Source organism: Coenobita brevimanus, chromosome 2, assembly GCF_032717465.1.
Source record: "Coenobita brevimanus isolate Jiangsu-jjx chromosome 2, ASM3271746v2, whole genome shotgun sequence".
In the NCBI taxonomy this organism is placed as follows: Eukaryota; Metazoa; Arthropoda; class Malacostraca; order Decapoda; family Coenobitidae; genus Coenobita; species Coenobita brevimanus.
In genome coordinates, this window is record NC_136955.1 from 22,642,827 (window position 1) to 22,661,569 (window position 18,743).

The window sequence follows — 18,743 nt, forward strand, 5'->3', positions numbered from 1 at the left end:
TATGAGAAAGGAAGGGAGAAGCCTAAGTGATATTTACATTCACCTGGAACTACCTAATTTATTATGAATTGTCTAGATTTCCTACCAGTCATTTCATAGCATATAAATTAGCAGCTGTCACCACACTGACATTGTCAACCCTTGGCTGCCAATGTATGCCACATCATTCAGTTCCTTGTCAGCCTCTGAGGTGAAATCATGTCGCACTTGCACCCCGCCATTTCCGCCACTTCTGTGCCCATTGCAAAGGGCCCTGTGACCACTACCCCTAGAAAACCTCGTGTGGGAAGCAGTAAAGTACTAAGTGACTCAGCAGTTGAACGTGAACTGGCTGAATTATCTATGATAATGATGGATAGTGACTTTAATTTTCCGGGTAAATCGTGTGATGAGCCTGGGGAGGAAATCATGACAGAAACTGCCAGTACTAGTGCTCCAGTGTCCCAGGTTCGTCCTAGCTCCAAGGGAAAGGAACCTTTAGTGCAGCAAGGGAAGGAATTTGGGAAGGGAGTGAAGAGGAGGCGGGTTAGCCCCGGAACAATGGCCCCGCATGACCCAGCCCGCCATAGTCCCGAGATAAATCACCTCCCCTCCCTCCCAGCCCCACTTCACTAATTTCTTCCTCCTCTTCAGCAGAAATTTCTCCTGAGTCTTCGTCGTCGGAGTCTCCACCAGCACCTACAGTGAAGGCAGGCCGTAGGGGACGAGGTAAATCCCTGACTCTTTGTAAAAATAGAGTAGCAACTAGAGTAAGGGCTGCTAGTGCTACACGGCAACCTTGGGTCAGTCAGAGTGACCTTGAAACAGCCCAGTCTGCCTCACAGCCACCCTCCACCCTAACCCAACCTACACCGCCACGAGAGGGAACCCTGGACGCCTTCGAGTGGACGGAAGGTTACGATTTCGTCCCTGAACAACTCCAGTTTGACGAGAGTTCCTCAGGGATACAGCCTGCCTTCACTCATGATGAGGATGCTGAATGTGTGGACTTCCTTTTGGCCTTCCTTGATGACAAAGTCATGCAGCACATATGTGATGAGACCAACAGGTACGAGTCACAAAGTGCTGCAAGTGGTGCAGGTGCAGCAAAAATGCAACAGTGGACCGTGCTTGGAGTGCAGGAGCTGTATGTTTTCTTCGCCCTAATGCTTCTCAAGCCACATTCAAAGAAGCATGAGTTGGAAGATTACTGGTCCATGGACCCCTTACTACCCTCACCCACCGTCAATAAGTACATGGCCAGAGATCGCTTCTGTAACATCATGGGAAACCTGCACTTCACCAACAACGATGTACCTTCCCAGACTGACCCACTCTGGAAGATCCGGGAGATTCTGAACAGAATGAAGGATAAATTTATGTCATTCTTCCACCCATTTCAGAAGGTTGTCATAGACGAATCCTTGGTTTAGTTCAGAGGACGTCTGAGGTTCGTACAGTACATTCAGCAAACGTCATCACTTTGGAATCAAGTTCTTTGTACTGTGCGACTGTAAGACGGGGTACATCCTTGACTTCGTCATCTATTCAGCCAGCACTGTCGATCTGGACAAAACACACCCCCTTGGCTTCTCAGGCTGTGTAGTGAAAGTGCTGCTTGAAAGGAATTTTGGTGGGAATCATGTGCTGTATACTGACAACTACTATACAGCACCGAAACTTGCTAAATACCTTTCAGAGCACAGCATCGGCTCCTGCGGCACTGTGAAGAGCAATCGTGCCAACTTCCCCTAATTCCCCGAGGCAGGAAACTCGCAGCAAGGAGACGTGCACCTACGCAAGTCTGAGAAGATGCTGGCAATACGGTGGCATGACAAGAGGGTCGTGCACATGATCACCACCGTACACAAGGGGGAACTGAACGACAGTGGGAAGGTCAACCGTAGGACAAGCGAACCTGTGAGAAAACCTGATGCTGTCATCGACTATAATATCAACACGCAGCTGGTGGACAAGTCCGACCTGATGATTGGAGAGATCGACTGCCTCAGGAAGAATACTAGGTGCTACAGGAAAGTTTTTCTGCATCTCATTGACATGACGACGCTGAACGCCTTCATCCTGTACAAGATGAAGGTAGAGCCACCCAAGCCCTTCTCCCTGAGGTTGTTCACCAGAACTTGTGTTCAGCAGCTGCTTGAGAGGTATGGTAGGGTGACAGCAGCAGCTCCAAGGCGCCATTCTGTAAGACTTCCCGACAGACTTGAGCAGAGGGCGTACATGGATCGGCCTGCCACAACCAAGAGGAAGGCTGAGGTCTGCAGGTGCCAGGTGTGTGCACATAACACCAGAAGCACACCTGAGCACAAACGCACCTCTTGGTAGTGCGCTGAGTGCCAGGTTCCCCTCTGCGTAACCTGCTTCTTTGATTACCACAGCCTGAAGCAGTTCTAAACAGTGCAAGTGGAAAATGCAAATAATGTGTAAATAGCAAGTGAAAGCAATGGATGTAAATATGATTGAACAGTGGAATATAGTTTTATAAGTTACTGCAAGTGACAGTGCACAACATAGTGTAAGTAAAATAGAAGTGTAAATATTGAAAATACAATAGAAAATGTAAATAGAAATGTAAATAACTAGTAATATAAGAATATGAGTACAAATACTTGAAGTAATGACAGTGAAAGTGAATCCTTGGCTCTCTACGTAGCTTACTGAAAGAGAAAGTGAATGCCTGGAGTGACAATAAACTACTATTACTGAAGGAAACTTATGGATAAATACTGTAGATATATATAAGTGTAATAAAGTAATAGGAATATAAAGTGTGAGTGTTTTTATGAATAATGAATGACAGAATACCAGCGGGGAACGAGGACGGGTGGGAAGCTCATACGTGCTCGTAATTTACATTGCTTTCACGGTGTTTATTTTTTTTTTTTTGGAGTATGGATTCCAAACTACTTGAAAATCATAAAATAGTGTTTCTAGTGATAATATCAGGCTGTGGTAATCATATTACGGGGTGTCGGGATGTGTAAAGTGGAGACTTCTTTACCCAATTTCATAAGTCTCCACAAGTCCTACGGTACTCGACGAAGGCTCAACAAACATCCCAGGAGAAAGCTGAAGGTATGTGCCATATACATATGTAATTATAATATTCTAGGGCTAATAACTGATTCTTGGTAAATATTTTTAAAAAGTCAGTCGGAGCGCGAATATCCCTGCAGGACGCGCAAGGAGCGGCGAAAACGTCTCAGCGGTGTAGGGGTTAATCTCTTGTTACAACTCTGACTTCGAGATGGAGAGATGACAAATTTAGGCCAAATGGTCTAGAGTGGAAAAATAAGTCAGCTTAAATCGTCATCGCCTGTGACTCATTATAACCATACTATCAACAGATGATTTTACTTAGCGATTTGATACAGACTCGTAACTGAAGGTAATTATAAAGGCTAAATACCTAACCTCACTAGTTCGTAAAGTCTCCGCTAAAATAAATAATATCCTCTGGAGATAACAGGCATAAAAACATGTGGCGTCGGTGGAATAAAAACGTTAACTTAATAATGAGGAAAAACTAATTGTCTCCTTTTTTTTAACGTTCTCGTGAATCAGTTTTTCGTCCCATATTTCACGTTAATATTTGCCCGGTAGTAATCTCAAAAATTACTTTATCCCTTTGCCTGATTCAATGAGATTTTCTTTTCCCCTCTCTCTCTCTCTCTCTCTCTCTCTCTCTCTCTCTCTCTCTCTCTCTCTCTCTCTCTCTCTCTCTCTCTCTCTCGAAATAATGGAAGAAAACAAGACATCAACGATTTGAAGAGGTTAACTTTTTCTTTTTTTAATTCTTTTTTTTCCCGGTGGCAGTAATTGTTGTTATGAGTCACGGTATATGTTCCTCTCTTACTTCAATGTTCACTCAATATAATACTACTGTTCGATAGTTGTAGGAATGGAAATTAAAAAATAAAATAAAATGCGTTCTCATTCACAACGTAAAATCAAGGAAGTTTATAAATATAACTACAAAGATATAACGATACAGAATAAACGCTAAAAAAAAAATAAAAACAATAAGTTTGGTACGTGTAAAATTGATGCCCAAAGCTCAAACTTTCAACTTCATACACAAATTTTGCCAAGAAATATAATAATGAAAATAAAATTAATAATTATAATAATAATAATAATAATAATAATAATAATAATAAATAATAATAATGATTAATAAAGAATAATCTATCTATCTATTGTCAGAAGCCTCAATTCCGTTTGGGGTGGCCACAAACAAATCGCCTCCACGCCGCCCTGTCCCTCGCCATTTCACTCCCCTGCTCCCAACTCACATCCCCCTCTCTCATATACCTTTCCACCACATCCCTTCATCTCATCCTCGGCCTCCCCCTCCCTCTTCCCCCCTCCACCTCACTCACATACACTCTCTTCGTCAGTCTTTCACCCTCCATCCTCTCCACATGGCCAAACCACCTCAGTGTGTTCCTCATAATGCTTCCTATCACATCCACATCCACACCACAACGCTCCTTTATATCCTCATTTGTCAGCCTGTCTCTCCATGTGACTCCACAGGCTCCTCTTAAATAACTAATTTCCACTGCTCTCACTCTTGACTTGTGTCCTTCCAACAACGTCCAAGCTTCACTTCCATACGTTAGAGTTGGTATCACAATACTGTCACGTAGTAACTTTTTCACTTCCATGCTCACTTCCCTGTTTCTTATCACTACTTTCAAGGAACCAGCAACCTTTCTTCCCTGCTGTACCCTTTCATGCACTTCACCCTCCAAACCTCCATCCATTACTCATCACACTACCCAGATACTTAAACGTACTCACATTTTCCAATTCCTCACCATCCAACCTCGCTGTACATTCACTGACTTCACCTCTCTCAAAGACCATCACTTTACTCTTCCCTACATTCACCTTTAGATTCCGTTTCTTACACACTCTCCCAAACTCCCAAATAATAATAATATGATAATAATAATAATAATAATAATAATAATAATAATAATAAATAATGATTAATAAATAATAATAACAATAATAATAATAATAATAATAATAATAATATGTGAAGGTGTATAGCACGTAGGAGGACTACTAGGCCTCGGAGAATGTACTATAGTATTTGCCCAAAGTTGGAAATAAACACGAAGTTAGTAAATAAATAAATAAAGCAATGCCCCAGGTAAACCAAACTAAGCCAAAAAAGAAGAGACCTATGATAATGGCAACAACAAGCAATATCACAAAAACTCAGCTCAAAAAATGTTAATATTGTTCGTGAAGCTAAAACTATAATCAAGGATGCTCAAGAACGTATGTAAATGTGACTGGTGAAGATAAATGTATACACAGTTATACTGATGAAACGCTGTGATTTTACCAAAGAGAAGCAACCTCAGACGCACAGGTCAACGCTCAACAAAGCTTCAATATGGCACCTGGTGAGGATGAGCCTTGACGTGCGTGAGAGCTTGTCTGTCACTACGCTGATGCCGCCCCTGGAGCTGTAGTTCACCAAAGTGGTTCCACGGTACCAGTAGATGTATTGTGGAGGCTCTGTGCTGCCCGTAACCTCACACGTCAAGTTGATGCTGCTACCGCTTACCATGTGAACCTCCTTTGGTCCCGATATCCTAGCTGCCGCCTCTGTAAGGAAATTATAAGCAGATGTAGTGTATATGGTGTATTGTGAAAACTGGGTACTCCCTTTTACCATGTGCACCTTCTTTAAAACATACATCCTTCCTGCCACCTCTGTATGTAAACTGCAAGAAATCTGGGGAAGTACTTGGAAATTAAATAGTTACTGAGTGTTAGAGAGATGTCTGTGAAGTAATGTGAGGTGTAGCAATGTAAGGTGAGGCTGTGAAAAGAGGCAGCGTAAGGTTTGGTACGTGAGGTGTGGTAATGTGGGATGTGACCGTGGGGTATGTGGCAGTATGAGGTGTGGCAGTGTGTCATGGGACTGATATGCGGCAGAGTGCTTTTACAATTGTGAGATGCAGTAATGTGGTATGTGGTAGTATGAGGTGTTATAATGTGGCCTGTGGCATTGTGAGGTGTGACTTATGGGAGTGTGGGATGTTATGCTGTGGTGTGTGAGCTATGGTAGTGTGATTTGTTGAAATGTGACGTATAGCAGTGTGATCTGTAACAACGTGGTGTGAGGCAGTGTAAGGTGTGGCTGTAATATGTGACTTTGATGTGTGGCGTTGTGAATTGTGGTATTGTGAAATGTAACATTATAAGATGTGACATGAAAGATGTGGCAGTGTGATGTGTGGCAGTGTGAAGTATGGCTGTCTGAGGCGTAGTATTGTGAGACGTGGTACCAGTTATGGCATTGCGAGGTGCGGCAGAATGACATGTATGGCATGGTGAGGTGTGAGAGCGAGGCGTGACTCCGAGCTGTAACAGTGTGAAGTGTGGACTGTGATGAATGACAGTGTGAGATGTAACACTGTGAGGTGTGGCAATGTGAGATGTGGCCTTGTAAAATATGGCAGTGTGAAATGTAAGTGTGAAGTTTGTTTGAGTGACGTGTGAAGGTGAGATGTGTGGCAGTGTGAGGCGAGGCAGTATGAGGTGTTGCCTGGTTTAGTGTGGAGGATGAGATGTGACTCTGAGGTGTGTACTATAAGATATGGTAGTGTACGTTGTGTATGTGTGTGTGTGTGTGTGTGTGTGTGTGTGTGTGTGTGTGTGTGTGTGTGTGTGTGTGTGTGTGTGTGTTTTGTGGCCTTGTAAGATATGGCATTGTAAGATGCAACTGTGAGGTGTGGTAGAATGAGGTCTGGTAGGTGGAGGGTAGTGACAACGTGATGGAAGTCAGTGTGAAGTGTGGCTTCGTATTGTGTAACAGTGTCAAATGTGACTCTGAGGTGTGTGTGTGTGTGTGTGTGTGTGTGTGTGTGTGTGTGTGTGTGTGTGTGTGTGTGTGTGTGTGTGTGTGTGTGTGTGTGTGTGTGTGTGTGTGTGTGTGTGTGTGTGTGTGTGTGTGTGTGTGTGTGTGTGTGTGTGTGTGTGTGTTTCTCTTACAAGGCAATTACATTTTGTTCGGGAAGGACGTCTGGTTGTGCAGAGGCTAAAAGAAGATAATGAGTTTGAGAGACTGCTTTTAATTCTTAAGTAATCTGGAAGGTTACAATAATGAATAAATGGAGGGTGGCCTATTATCACTGAATATTACGGTGACAGCTATTGTAATGGTAAGATATGTCATGAAATTGGGAATATGTTGGACTTTATTTCTGAGTTCATATCAAGACTTAGACTTATGAAATTAAAAGCAACTGGATGTAAGAAAGTTAGTCGTGGACCCATTTACATCATCATCATCATCCATACTGTGCACCTATTTCTTGATGCCCTTTGCTTCTGAAGTAATAAATCCCTACCTTCACGTCCTTATCTCTTCAAATATGTATCCAATTTAGCGCTTCACACTACCGTCCCTTCTCACATCTCCATCACAAATTACTTCTTCCTTCCCTTCCTCTTTACTTCCCTTCTTCGTGCACTTCTTTCGCTTGCTTCTCCATCTCCTTCCCTTCTCTCCCTTCTGCTTCCTCTTTTTTTTTTTCTTTTTCATCCTGCCCTCTTCATGTTTCACCTCATCTATCTCTATCTTTAGACAGACGCCATAATCCCGTAAGGGGTGGCCATTTGTCTCTGAGTTCGTTGTTTTACGGAGAGGGGACACTAACCCTCCGCCAAACCACTTGCTGACACAAAGGGAACCACTATGCGCTGGTTGTATGGTTACTACCCAGCGTTGTCAATGGTTTCTTGGCTTACGGGAAACCATTTGGTTGTCACTCAATGTAAAGCCACCTGAAACGGAAATAAGAGTAATAAAAAGCGACAGGAAAGATGGGATAAATAGGAAGAGAGGAGGGCAAACACAGAAAAAGAATGATAATGGTGAAGGAAGTACGTAGCACTAAATAATGTGAGTGGATGATGGTCGTCAACACCTACCTCATACATACATTTTTTTTTCTTTCCTCCTTCATATCTCTTATTCATTTTCCTCTTACTATCCCCTCCCTTCCTTCTTCCACGTATATATATCACTTTACTTATAAAAGGCACCACGACAATACTAACAGTGTTTTATAAATACTATTAGCTATGTCGTTACTGACGAAATAAAGCTATTACTATTATTATTATTATTATTATTATTTACATATTCTTATGTCTTTCTTCCTTTCTTCTCTCCTGTCTTCCCTCCACTCTCTTCAGTTTCAGCTTTTTTTCTTTTTTTTTTTTTTGCCTTTTTCTCCTCTTCTTTCTTTTCCTCCCTCTCCCCTTTTTCTTTCACTCCCTCCTCACCCTTGTATCTTTCTTCCCTCATTCCACAACGTGGACCTTCCTATCCATACTTCTCTCCTCCACTCACTTCTCTGTTTCATTATTTCCTTCTGTTTTAGTGTCCATCCTCCGTTTCTCTTCCCTTCCTCCCCCTCCATTCCTCTTCCTTTCCTTTCACCTCAGGCCACCTTTTTACCATTCTTTCCTGGTCTTTTGTCTGTCTGTCTGTCTGATCAATTTGTCTATCTGTCAATGAATTTATTATTGCACTAATTTAACTATTTTTCATCCACTACGCATATACAGCATACTCTTTTCATATTCCCACTTAATGACATTGTGCATGATAAATAATACGCTTGTATTTTAATCAGCTCCACCAACTGTGCTTTATGCCATGTTTTCAATCTAAATAAGAGTAATATATAATTCTGGGGGGAGTTAGTTGTGTTATTTTCCTATCATACTCTTTCTATATCTCTAACTCTATCTTTCATTTTTACCAACAACCCATTCCTCTCCCCTCGCTTTTTCTCCCTTCCTTCTCCCTTCTCCCTCTTGATTTATTTTTTATCTTCTCTCCCTTCCCCTTACTTTTTCTTCCTTCTCCTATCTCTCATCTCTCCTTTCCTCTCAATTCCCCCTTGTCCCATCATTTTTCCTTTCTGTTCCTTTCCACTCCATCCTCATTTCTCTCTCCTCTCTTCTCTCCCCTTTTTCCCTCTCTCTCCTTCTCTCCCTTTCTCTCCCTCCTTCACTCATTCTCTCTCCATCCCTCCCCTCTTGTTTGCATGTGCTCTATAAATACATCTCCTCTACTGAATCACTTCGTTTTTTTTTTTTTTTTTTCATTTATTTTCTTCAGTCTTTCTTTTCACTTTGTTCCATTTTTGTCCATTCCGAAATTTACCGAGGAGGTGGAAGTGAAGACGGTGTGGGAGGAGAAGGGTGACGAGGAGGGGAAGGGAAAGAAAGGGATGAGGAGAGAGAGGAAAAAGTATGAGGGGAAGATAGGGATTACTAGCGAGTAGAGGAAGGGGAATGAGGACGAGGGAAAGAAAGGAGGAAGGGGAGATGGAAGGGGAAGAGGAGAGCGAAAAGAGAGAGGAAGAGAGAGGAGAGAGATGAGGGAGGGGAAAGAGGAAGACAGAGGAGGGGAATGAGGGAGGGTAAAGGAGAAGAAAGGGTGGTGAAAGAGGAAGAAGGATGAGGACAGAAAGGAAGAATACAAAGGAATACAAAGGAAAGCAAACAGCAACAGAGCTTATGGTCCTTTCAAGGCTGCTTGTTACAGAGTAGACTATGACTACGAGATCTAATTCACATGCTGAAGGATAAGGATAGTAAAGATAGAAGGCTCCCCACGCCTCCAAACCCTTCAGTTAAAACTGACAGGAAAAAGTGAGAAGGACCTGCATGCAGCATGGAAAATCTGACCTGGAAATTTCACAGGAAAGACTGAAAAGGATAAGTTACATTGTATCCCGGTAACACTTTATCTATAAACTATTTGGAAGAGAAATTAACATAGCGAAATAAATAATCAAATAAATAAATAAATAAATAAGGCATTAGATTATGTACGCGTACACTGAGATAACGGGGCGTCTGTAGAAACAGTGTAGAATATGCACAGTGTGGATATTCAGGGGTGGTGTAGCAGCCTTGCCTGACGCTTTTAAGGAAAACAGCAGTTAATCAGGCCGCAGCTCAGTTCAATTCACTGCGACAAGGAACTTTCCCATGCGGAAGAAATACACAAGTTACTTCCTGAAGCAATGACCCCTGATACATTAAAAAAAATCACGATGGTGGTCACATAAATAACAGGGACCCTCAGTGATTCACACCCCATCACAGGTCGAAAGTAAGAGTAGTGACCATTAACTTAGGGCCATCTGTGCATATCCTTCTGTGTGCTTATAGTACTTTATTTGCATTTAATAAATTGAGAAATATATAATGACGCGACGCGATGCTATGTACGGGTACTTTAAGTTTACGGAGTGTCTTGTAGACAGGAGGGGGAAAAACATACGCATAGCTGGTAGAAGTATATTTTTCGGACAGAAACAGTCAGCTGAGGATTCTTGTGCAAGAACTTGTCTATTTTGTTTTAAAATGTCTTAACTGAGATACTGTTCAAGATATCATAGGGTAATCTTCCAAATATTTAAGACTGTTCAAGAAGCGTTTTGCTTCATGGGATTGGAAACTCTTTCCTATAATTTTGCAACCATTACTCCTGGTCTGGCTCGACCGGTCTATTTCAAAATGTTTATTCATGTCTAAGTTATCATATCCCTTCATGATTTTGAAAACCTCAATACGGTCACCTCTTAACCAGCGTTTCGTTAGGTTAAATAATTAAGTTCTTTAAGGCGTTCCTCATATGGCTTGTTTCTCAGTCGTGTTATCATTTTTGTGATTCTTAGCTGCATTTTCTTTATTTTTCTACGTCCTGTCTGTGGTATGGAGACCAGAACTGCACACAATACTCGAGATAGGGGTGCACCAGCGAGTTGTACAAGGCAAGTATGTCTTTTTCCTATTTAAACTCTGAAGTCCTTCCAATAAATCCCACCAACTTGTTTCCAATTTTAATCTCCTCGGCGCAGTGCTTACTCGGTTCTCTCATTTGGTATTATCACACTAAGATCCTTTTCATTGTCTGTACGTAATAACTGGATATTGTTCATTTTGCAATTCGCATGGACGTTTTTATTTCTAATATGAAGTACTTTGCATTTTTCTATGTTGAATTTCATCTGTCATTTTTCTGCCAAACTTGCCAAAGTACTGGTCATTTTGTAACTGCTGCCAATGTACCGTTGTGGTTACTTTATTGGTTATTTCAGTATCGTCTACAAATATGGATATTTTATATTTTAAACCCTCATCTGTGTCGTTTATGTAGATAATAAAAAGTATCGGTCCAAGTACTGAGTCCTGGGGAACGCCATTCATCACATTACGCCATTTGGATTCCTTTCCGCTTATCACAACTCGTTGTTTTCTGCCTGAAAACCAGTCTTGTAACCATTTCTGTGTATTTCCTTCTATTCCATGGGCTTCTATTTTGCTTACGAGATACTTGTGAAGGACAGTGTCAAATGCTTTATTAAAAGTGAGGCAGTTTATAATATCTACTGCTCTTGAGTCGTCATATGATTTGTAAACATCATGGAAGAAGTCCAGTAAGTTTGTTAAAAATGAGCGTCGATGTCTGAATCAATGCTGCGAGTCTTTAATTATATCTGATTATATCAATTTCTATATAATTAACTTTTATCTCTTATGATTGTTTCCATTAATCCGCACACTACTGATGCTAAGCTGATAACAGGAATTAGTAAAGAGAGGAGAGAGAGAGGAAGGGGGATGAGGGGGAGGAAACGAGAGGAAAAGAGAGAAAGGGAGGGATGGGGAAGGGGAAGAGGGAAATAATGAGAGAGATGAAGAGAGGGAGAGGGCGGAGGATGGAGGAAAAGAGGGAGGGGAAAGAGGAAGAAGGATGAGGAGAGAGAGAAAGAGAGGGATTAATAGAGGGGAGACAGTGGAGAGGGATGAGGAGGAGGAAAAGAGAGGAGGAAGGGGAAAAGGTGGATGAAAAGAGACAGGAGGAGGAGGAGAGGGAAGAGGATATGGGCGAGGGAGGAGAAAGTGGAAGAGGAGGATGAGGAGAGAGAAGAAGAGGTGGGTAGGGGAGAGAAGAAGGGTGAGGGAAGGGAACGGGGAAGAGAGGAATGAGGAGAGACAGGAGGAGTTATGTATTAGGAGGAGAGGGAAGGGGGATAAGAGGGGGGAGGGGAAGAAACCAGAGGGATGAGACGAAAGAGGAAACGGTATAAGTAGGAGGAGGAGGAAGAAGGGAGAAGAGAGGGGGCGGAAAGTAAAAATAGGGATGAGGAGGGAGGAGGCAGAGAAAGAGGCACGAGGAGGTGGGGATTTATCGTCTATTCTTGTTATAATATGACGTTTTTACACAGTTCAGGAGAGATTTTTTATACTAACCCCGTTGCTGCAATACACCTCCCCAAAGTGATATGTAATAATCTTTTATTGGCAGCTGGTTTATAATAAAAATAATGTAGGTCAATGGAATAAAGGTACTGAATTATGCTATATGATGCAGGATGACTGGATGAACATTTATACTTGAAGGAAAACCCAAAAGTCAGAGACGAAAATTAGGATAGACTAACCTCTTCACTGCTATGTATTCTTAGATAAGGCGTTCACCAACCCCATTCACAACTATACGTCCTTCTTAAGTTATGTAAAATCGTCTCTTGGTGGTCTTATTAACTCTTGCACGGTCGGGACAACTCTAGTACTCTCTTCTTGGCGTCCCCATATGTTCTACTAAGCTTAGAGTGAGTTATAGGAGCCTGAGAGTGTTATCCGGGTAGCATTAACTCTTCATGGTAGAAAAACTTAAGTATCCTCTTCCAGTTAACATCAGGTGATTTTATTCAACTGAGAGTGAGTCGTAGGAGCCAGACTTGACGCGAAAAAGACGTACTCGGAATGAAAGGTTAAATGTAGGGGAAAAAGGAGGAGAAAAGCAGAGAGAAAGGAGAAGAGACAGAGAGAGAGAGAGAATCAGATGCGAGAGACACTAATTAGGAGAGGAATATTCTCTGTGGCGAGCGCTGGCCGGAGTTCCAAATCAGAGAGAAAATTGTATTGCATTGTTGATTCTAATTGAGGGCACAGGCAACTGAGCGATTCCCCGATATTCACATTCACTCACACCATCATCATCATCATCATCATCATCATCATACTCCTTCTCGTCGTTGTCCTTATCGCCAATGTCATCTTCATCACTAATATCAGCATGAAAATCAGCGTCAAAATAAACATCATCATTAACATTACCTTTAACATTAGCATCATCATCGACATCTACACAACATCGGCAACGTTTTAGTCATCAGCGTCATCGTCATCGCCAACATTATTGACATATTTATCGACATCAACTTTACCATCAACATATTATTATCCGTATCGTGCTGCAGAATCTACAGGACACATTAGGTAACGCATGGGGATAATGATGATGATGATGATGATGATGATGATGATGATGATTATTATTGTTATTATCATCATCATTATTATTTTCTATACAAGATAGTCCAAAATAACGCACAGATCGAAACCCCGGTAGCGGTATGTTATGTGTTAGGGAACGGCACAGCCCGCTGGTGTGGGCGTGGGTGTGACAGTGTGTGTAGGAAATGAACTAATAATGCAGGACAGACAGTGATAACGTTGAGTGAGCCGCCCCGGGAAACACACGAGAATCACCGGACTGAGAGGAAGAGGAGCATTAGAGATGGACGACCCTATGTATTCGTTGTATGTACCTTCCACTTTATTTTGACCTGAACACCAATATTTTGCATTAAATATTGAGCTGTAGCAAGAAGTTTGTACCAGAGTATGGTGCTAGTCACGAAGAAGTGCGATGGAAAGAATATGAAACCATAGTGTTGTATGTACAGTCGCCAAACTTTCCACCTGGGCCACCTAGCCGCGAGAGGTGGGTAACGGGTGCTGGCAACAGTGTTCTTGTGTACATGCTCGACGAAAGTTCGGATCATCAACTCTCTTCGTCCGTAGTGAACCTCCGTCAGAGTCAGAGTTCATCCCATAGATGGCTGGGTACGGAGTTGGGTGCGGGGAAAAATGTGTCAGGAGTAAGGTGGCTCTCCCATCGGCTCAGCCAGTTGCATGAAAATGATCGCACGGAAAATTGTTATGTCACAGGTCGCGCTGACCAAGGCCAAATAAATATGGCTATATTAATTTTATAATAAGGCAATATATATAATATTGTCATATAAATATATACTATTATATGTATTACAATAATATATAATATACTATACTTATTTTGCCATAGTCCGTGCAACCTGTGGCACGCAACAACTCCATGCCACCGGTTTCCTGGAACTGGTCGAGCCGGTGGGAGAACTGCTTAAGGGGGGAGCTTGGCATAGTAAAGGCCAGGGCAGGCGCCGGACGGGGATGGGGGGGGGGGATACGTTTTTCATACCGCCAGTGATAATAACTGCTGAACTAGTTTTTCAGATCCATTAGCGTTCTACTAAATATCTGCATTCTTAACAATACTAAAGATTTTATTTTCTATGTTGTTTTTACATTGTTACAATAACATGTTAATGCACTATATACTGGAATCGCTCCAAGCCTTTCTCTCTCTCTCTCTCTCTCTCTCTCGTTATATCAGTAATTCCATTTCACAGGGTTATCACTTGATACCATTATCAGTATAAGTTAAAGAGGAATGCATTTACCTAACATCTACGTCCAATTACAAGTAAGATTAACTGTCAAATTCATATCATGAATGACATTAACCAATAAACATTAGGATGATGTTCAGACACTGTTAACAGTTGCTTATTTCCTCGTTGGTAGTACTTCTGGTAGATGTTCATATGTGTTCTGTGGTGCACCACGAAGGGGTAGGAGGTTAAAATACTGTCACCTCAACAGGCAAAGAGTTTATGCATACTGTTGTCGAATGTGGCTATTATATTAGCTATGATAATGACTTACCTTATCATATTTCGTATGACTGTGGTCATTACAGCACACCTTCATAGTCCATTCATCTAACGAATGACTGTATTACACATTACAAGGAAAACTGATTGTGAGCGGTGCCGCTTATGTGTGAGGTCACACATTTACACGCTCATCGATTATTCACCGAACAACATTATCTCACATTATAGCAAGATGAAGACACCACCTCTCCATCACAGCATGCAAAAGCTTCAAGTCAATTTAAACACAATTGCTGTTGATTCATGAATTGTTGGGACATTTATATCACCATTGCCTGTGATATTACTTATGTCATTGGTAAATGCAACATAACGAATAAGAAATTATCATTAAAGGCTGGGAATACTTTATTTATTTATTTATTTTTTTAATCCCACAAACCTAGGCGCTTTAGCACCCGTCACCGAGGCCCGGGGTGCAAGGATATGTGATGTTAGTTGCTGACTGGCTGCTGCTAAGACCTAGGTCATAAGATAAGGGCTTGGTGATTAATAGGAGAAACCAATCTCTCCTGACGGGGGTGGAACCACGTTACACGGATCAGCTGGCGGAAGCGTTAGCTACCACGTCACCCACAGTACTGTTTCACATATTTAATATATATCAACTCTTAAAACAATTGTCGTGTTTGCATTGCAAGCGCAGTAATCCACGCAATGATTAAGTGACGAGATGCTTAAGTTTTGTATTGTTAACGAAAGGACTCATGACTGGGTGACTCGAGGCAGTCTTCTGCCTCAACGAACGGGTTTCAACCTCCGACATCTACAGTTCCTATCTCTCCTACTTAGTTTAAATCAATATCCGCCCAATGAGTAATCCTGTAACGATTAATGACCTAACTTATCTAATCATGTCTGGGATCAAGAATGGTATTTCAATAGGTTTAATCGAGACTGGCCCAGGACTGGCGAAATAAAAAAAAAAACATTCAGACACCGGTATCTATTTTTCTACCGCAAGGCCGGTCACACGACAGTTCATCCCCCCAATATTCAGTAGACAATTTTTAGCCATGGGTTTATGATGTAATAATGAAAAAGAACACGTTTATAAATATGTGATATATGTAAGGATGCAGTTTCAATACTCGCGTTATCCAATACTTTCAAGAAGTTCCTTTGAATTTCTATCGGCTAAAAATTGTCGACTGAATATAGGGATGAACTCTCAAGTTCACTACGGAAGACGAGAGTTGATGATCCGAACTTTCGTCGAGCATGTACACACGAACAAACAGATACACTGTTGCCAGCACCGGTTACCCACCTCTCGCTGCTAGGTGGACCAGGTGGAAAGTTTGGCGACTGTACCACTGAACTACGGTATACAATGAATGCTGGAAAAGGACAAAAATCTAGTCCAATTAAGGTGGTCAGACTATGTATCTATCTATCTACCTGTCTATCTATCTATCTATCTACAGCCACACGCATGAGTCCCTTCAGAGCTGGCCACAGACAAATTTCCCTGTTCCCTACCATATGTCTAAAATCCCTCCAGCTTATATCCCCCTCTCTCATATAACTCACCACACCATCCCTCCATCACATCATCTGTTACCAATATATAATGAACGATATACCAGAGTAACCCCTAAACTGTCCTTCACAACTCAACCAAATATAACATCAGAGACTTATGGATGTACACTTCACGCAATAAACTACTGGCCTGGTTAATGACGTTACCTGACTAAACTCACCTACACGAAGACGTAAGATAATGTTTACCCCATTTCCTTCTAAATTCCCAGTAAAACAATGGAAAAAACTTTATATATACAGTTTTTAATAGTTTTGGATCAGACTTACTATATATTAGAATGTATGACTGCCTTTCACTTTACTTCACTTACTGGAAGGAAAGATTTTTTTCACTCTCTTCCTAATGATACTTCCCTCCAGTATAAATTTTGTTCATTTTACTTCCTACTTAAGCAACCCTACACACAGGGATATATGAATGTCTGTAGCAGGTAAGAGGATTGGTTGGCATTAGGGAACGGAAGATCAGGTATTCTCCTAGATATGTGAACACACAAAAAATAATCCCATTCTTATGGAACACACATTCCCGACGAAAAAGAATAAAAGACAGTGTTCTCGACAGCGCACAAGGCTCTGTACAACCTCTGCCTTAGATATTTATTTTACTTACTCCACCTTAGTCTTCTCGTGTATGTTATTGATGACTTTATATGGACATAAATTCCATAAGGAACATAAGAATAATATTAACAGGGCATATGAAGAAATATACCGATTTAGAGTGGTTAGGTAGTTACATTGATCTTGCCTTCTATGGATACAGTATTGCATTATTTTACACAGGCTACTACAAGAAGGCTTTGATCAGTAGACAATTGTTCTAGTAGATGAGAGGTTGAAAACTGTCTCGATTAATCCTTGTAAATGATAGAATCTCCTAACCTGAAAAAGGGGACCAGAATATAATCTAAAATAAATACCCAACTGCGTCCATGGCACTGAAAGAGTTAACTCCTTCACGGATTTTGTTTTTCCTGTCAATTTTGGCTATAGTATATCCAGGCGATTATACTGAACTGAGAGAAACTTCAAGAGGAGCGTTTAGATATATCCTTCACTGACTCCTCCAATATGAGATACTTCAACATGAGACACACTTCCAAAGTTAAGTAAAATAGTCCCGAGGAAAGTTCACCGTTATACACTAGCTCACCACTTCAAAACAGCAAATGTGAGACAAGTGGTAGCGAAGCAATAGCCAACATTCATCTATCGGGTAACTGTGTGAGAAGGATGAGGATGGAAGAGAGAGGGGAAAGGGACTATCAGCTCCCCCCGCCTTCCTCCTCCCTTATCCTTTCCCCTGTCACACAATGGTACCAGGCATTTGCGTGTCTGGTTGCTGCTTCACTAGTGGTTGTCTCACGCATAATAGTCCGAACTGGCAGGCAGGTGTATAAGGCAGAACTTTCCTCGAGTGTACGATCATAAGCAAAAGTTCTCAGACGGTTCCCTGCTGGTCACGACGATGGAAGGTGTTATGTGAAGTATTTTAATGTGATAGCAATATGAAGTGCCCAACAGAGTATTAAAAGGAAGGTTACCATCTGACGTCCAGGGGGTGGATGAGAAACATGGAAGACAGGATACAACGTCGGTAGGAAGCAATCGGAGAATATAAAAAAGACGCTTCCTTAGTCCCCAGTCCAACTCACCGACAACATGAAGAGTGAAGGCCCTGGATATCTTCGGCTCTGTTGACACCTGACACTCGTAGGTACCTGAGTCTGACACCTTGGCTTGGGCGAGGCGTAGAGTCCAGTCATCAGAGCCCTCAGAGTGTAGTGCAGAGAAGCGTTGGTCTGTCGTGTACGTGAAGAGCCCTGCCGTCAACACCTGCACGTCTTGGTGACGCATCCATGTTACCTATAATTGAGACAAAATAACAATACTCTTTTTACCCTAACATGGTCTAATTTTGCCATTTCTCCATACTGAATACTGAGTTATGATAATAGATGAAAACTTGAACATGATGCTGGCCAAGAAGAAGCTCTATGGCAAGAATGTGGGATTGTAGCACTTTCATTGTTTGTCACGGAGCTGTATGAAAGAAGCTACAAAAGGACGAAAATCTGGGTCCAGTTAGGTGAAAGTAGTATAGACAATACCCAGTCATCAATCCATCTTCTGGCCTTATACTGACCAATTTGGAACGTGGGGGTACAAAGCTAGGCTAATCAGTCCAGACATTAAAGGTGAAAGAGGCCAGTCACTCGTCCCTCTGTGGTATTAACTAAGCAAACAACAACAAACAACCCTTGGATGCAAACCCTTATAGCCCAT

The 18,743-nt window shown here is 41.7% G+C and overlaps 1 protein-coding gene across 1 annotated transcript in view; it reads right to left on the reverse strand.

The window, feature by feature from the left end:
- LOC145391856 (zwei Ig domain protein zig-8-like) overlaps positions 1–18,743 on the reverse strand; it is a 161,381-nt gene that overhangs the window by 12,582 nt on the left and 130,056 nt on the right. Inside the window, exons 3-4 of the mRNA XM_080266347.1 lie at positions 18,113–18,323; positions 5,421–5,628 (exon numbers count right to left, since the gene is read on the reverse strand). Coding sequence (XP_080122473.1) covers positions 5,421–5,628; positions 18,113–18,323 — 419 coding nt within the window. The remainder of the gene's footprint in view (positions 1–5,420; positions 5,629–18,112; positions 18,324–18,743) is intronic.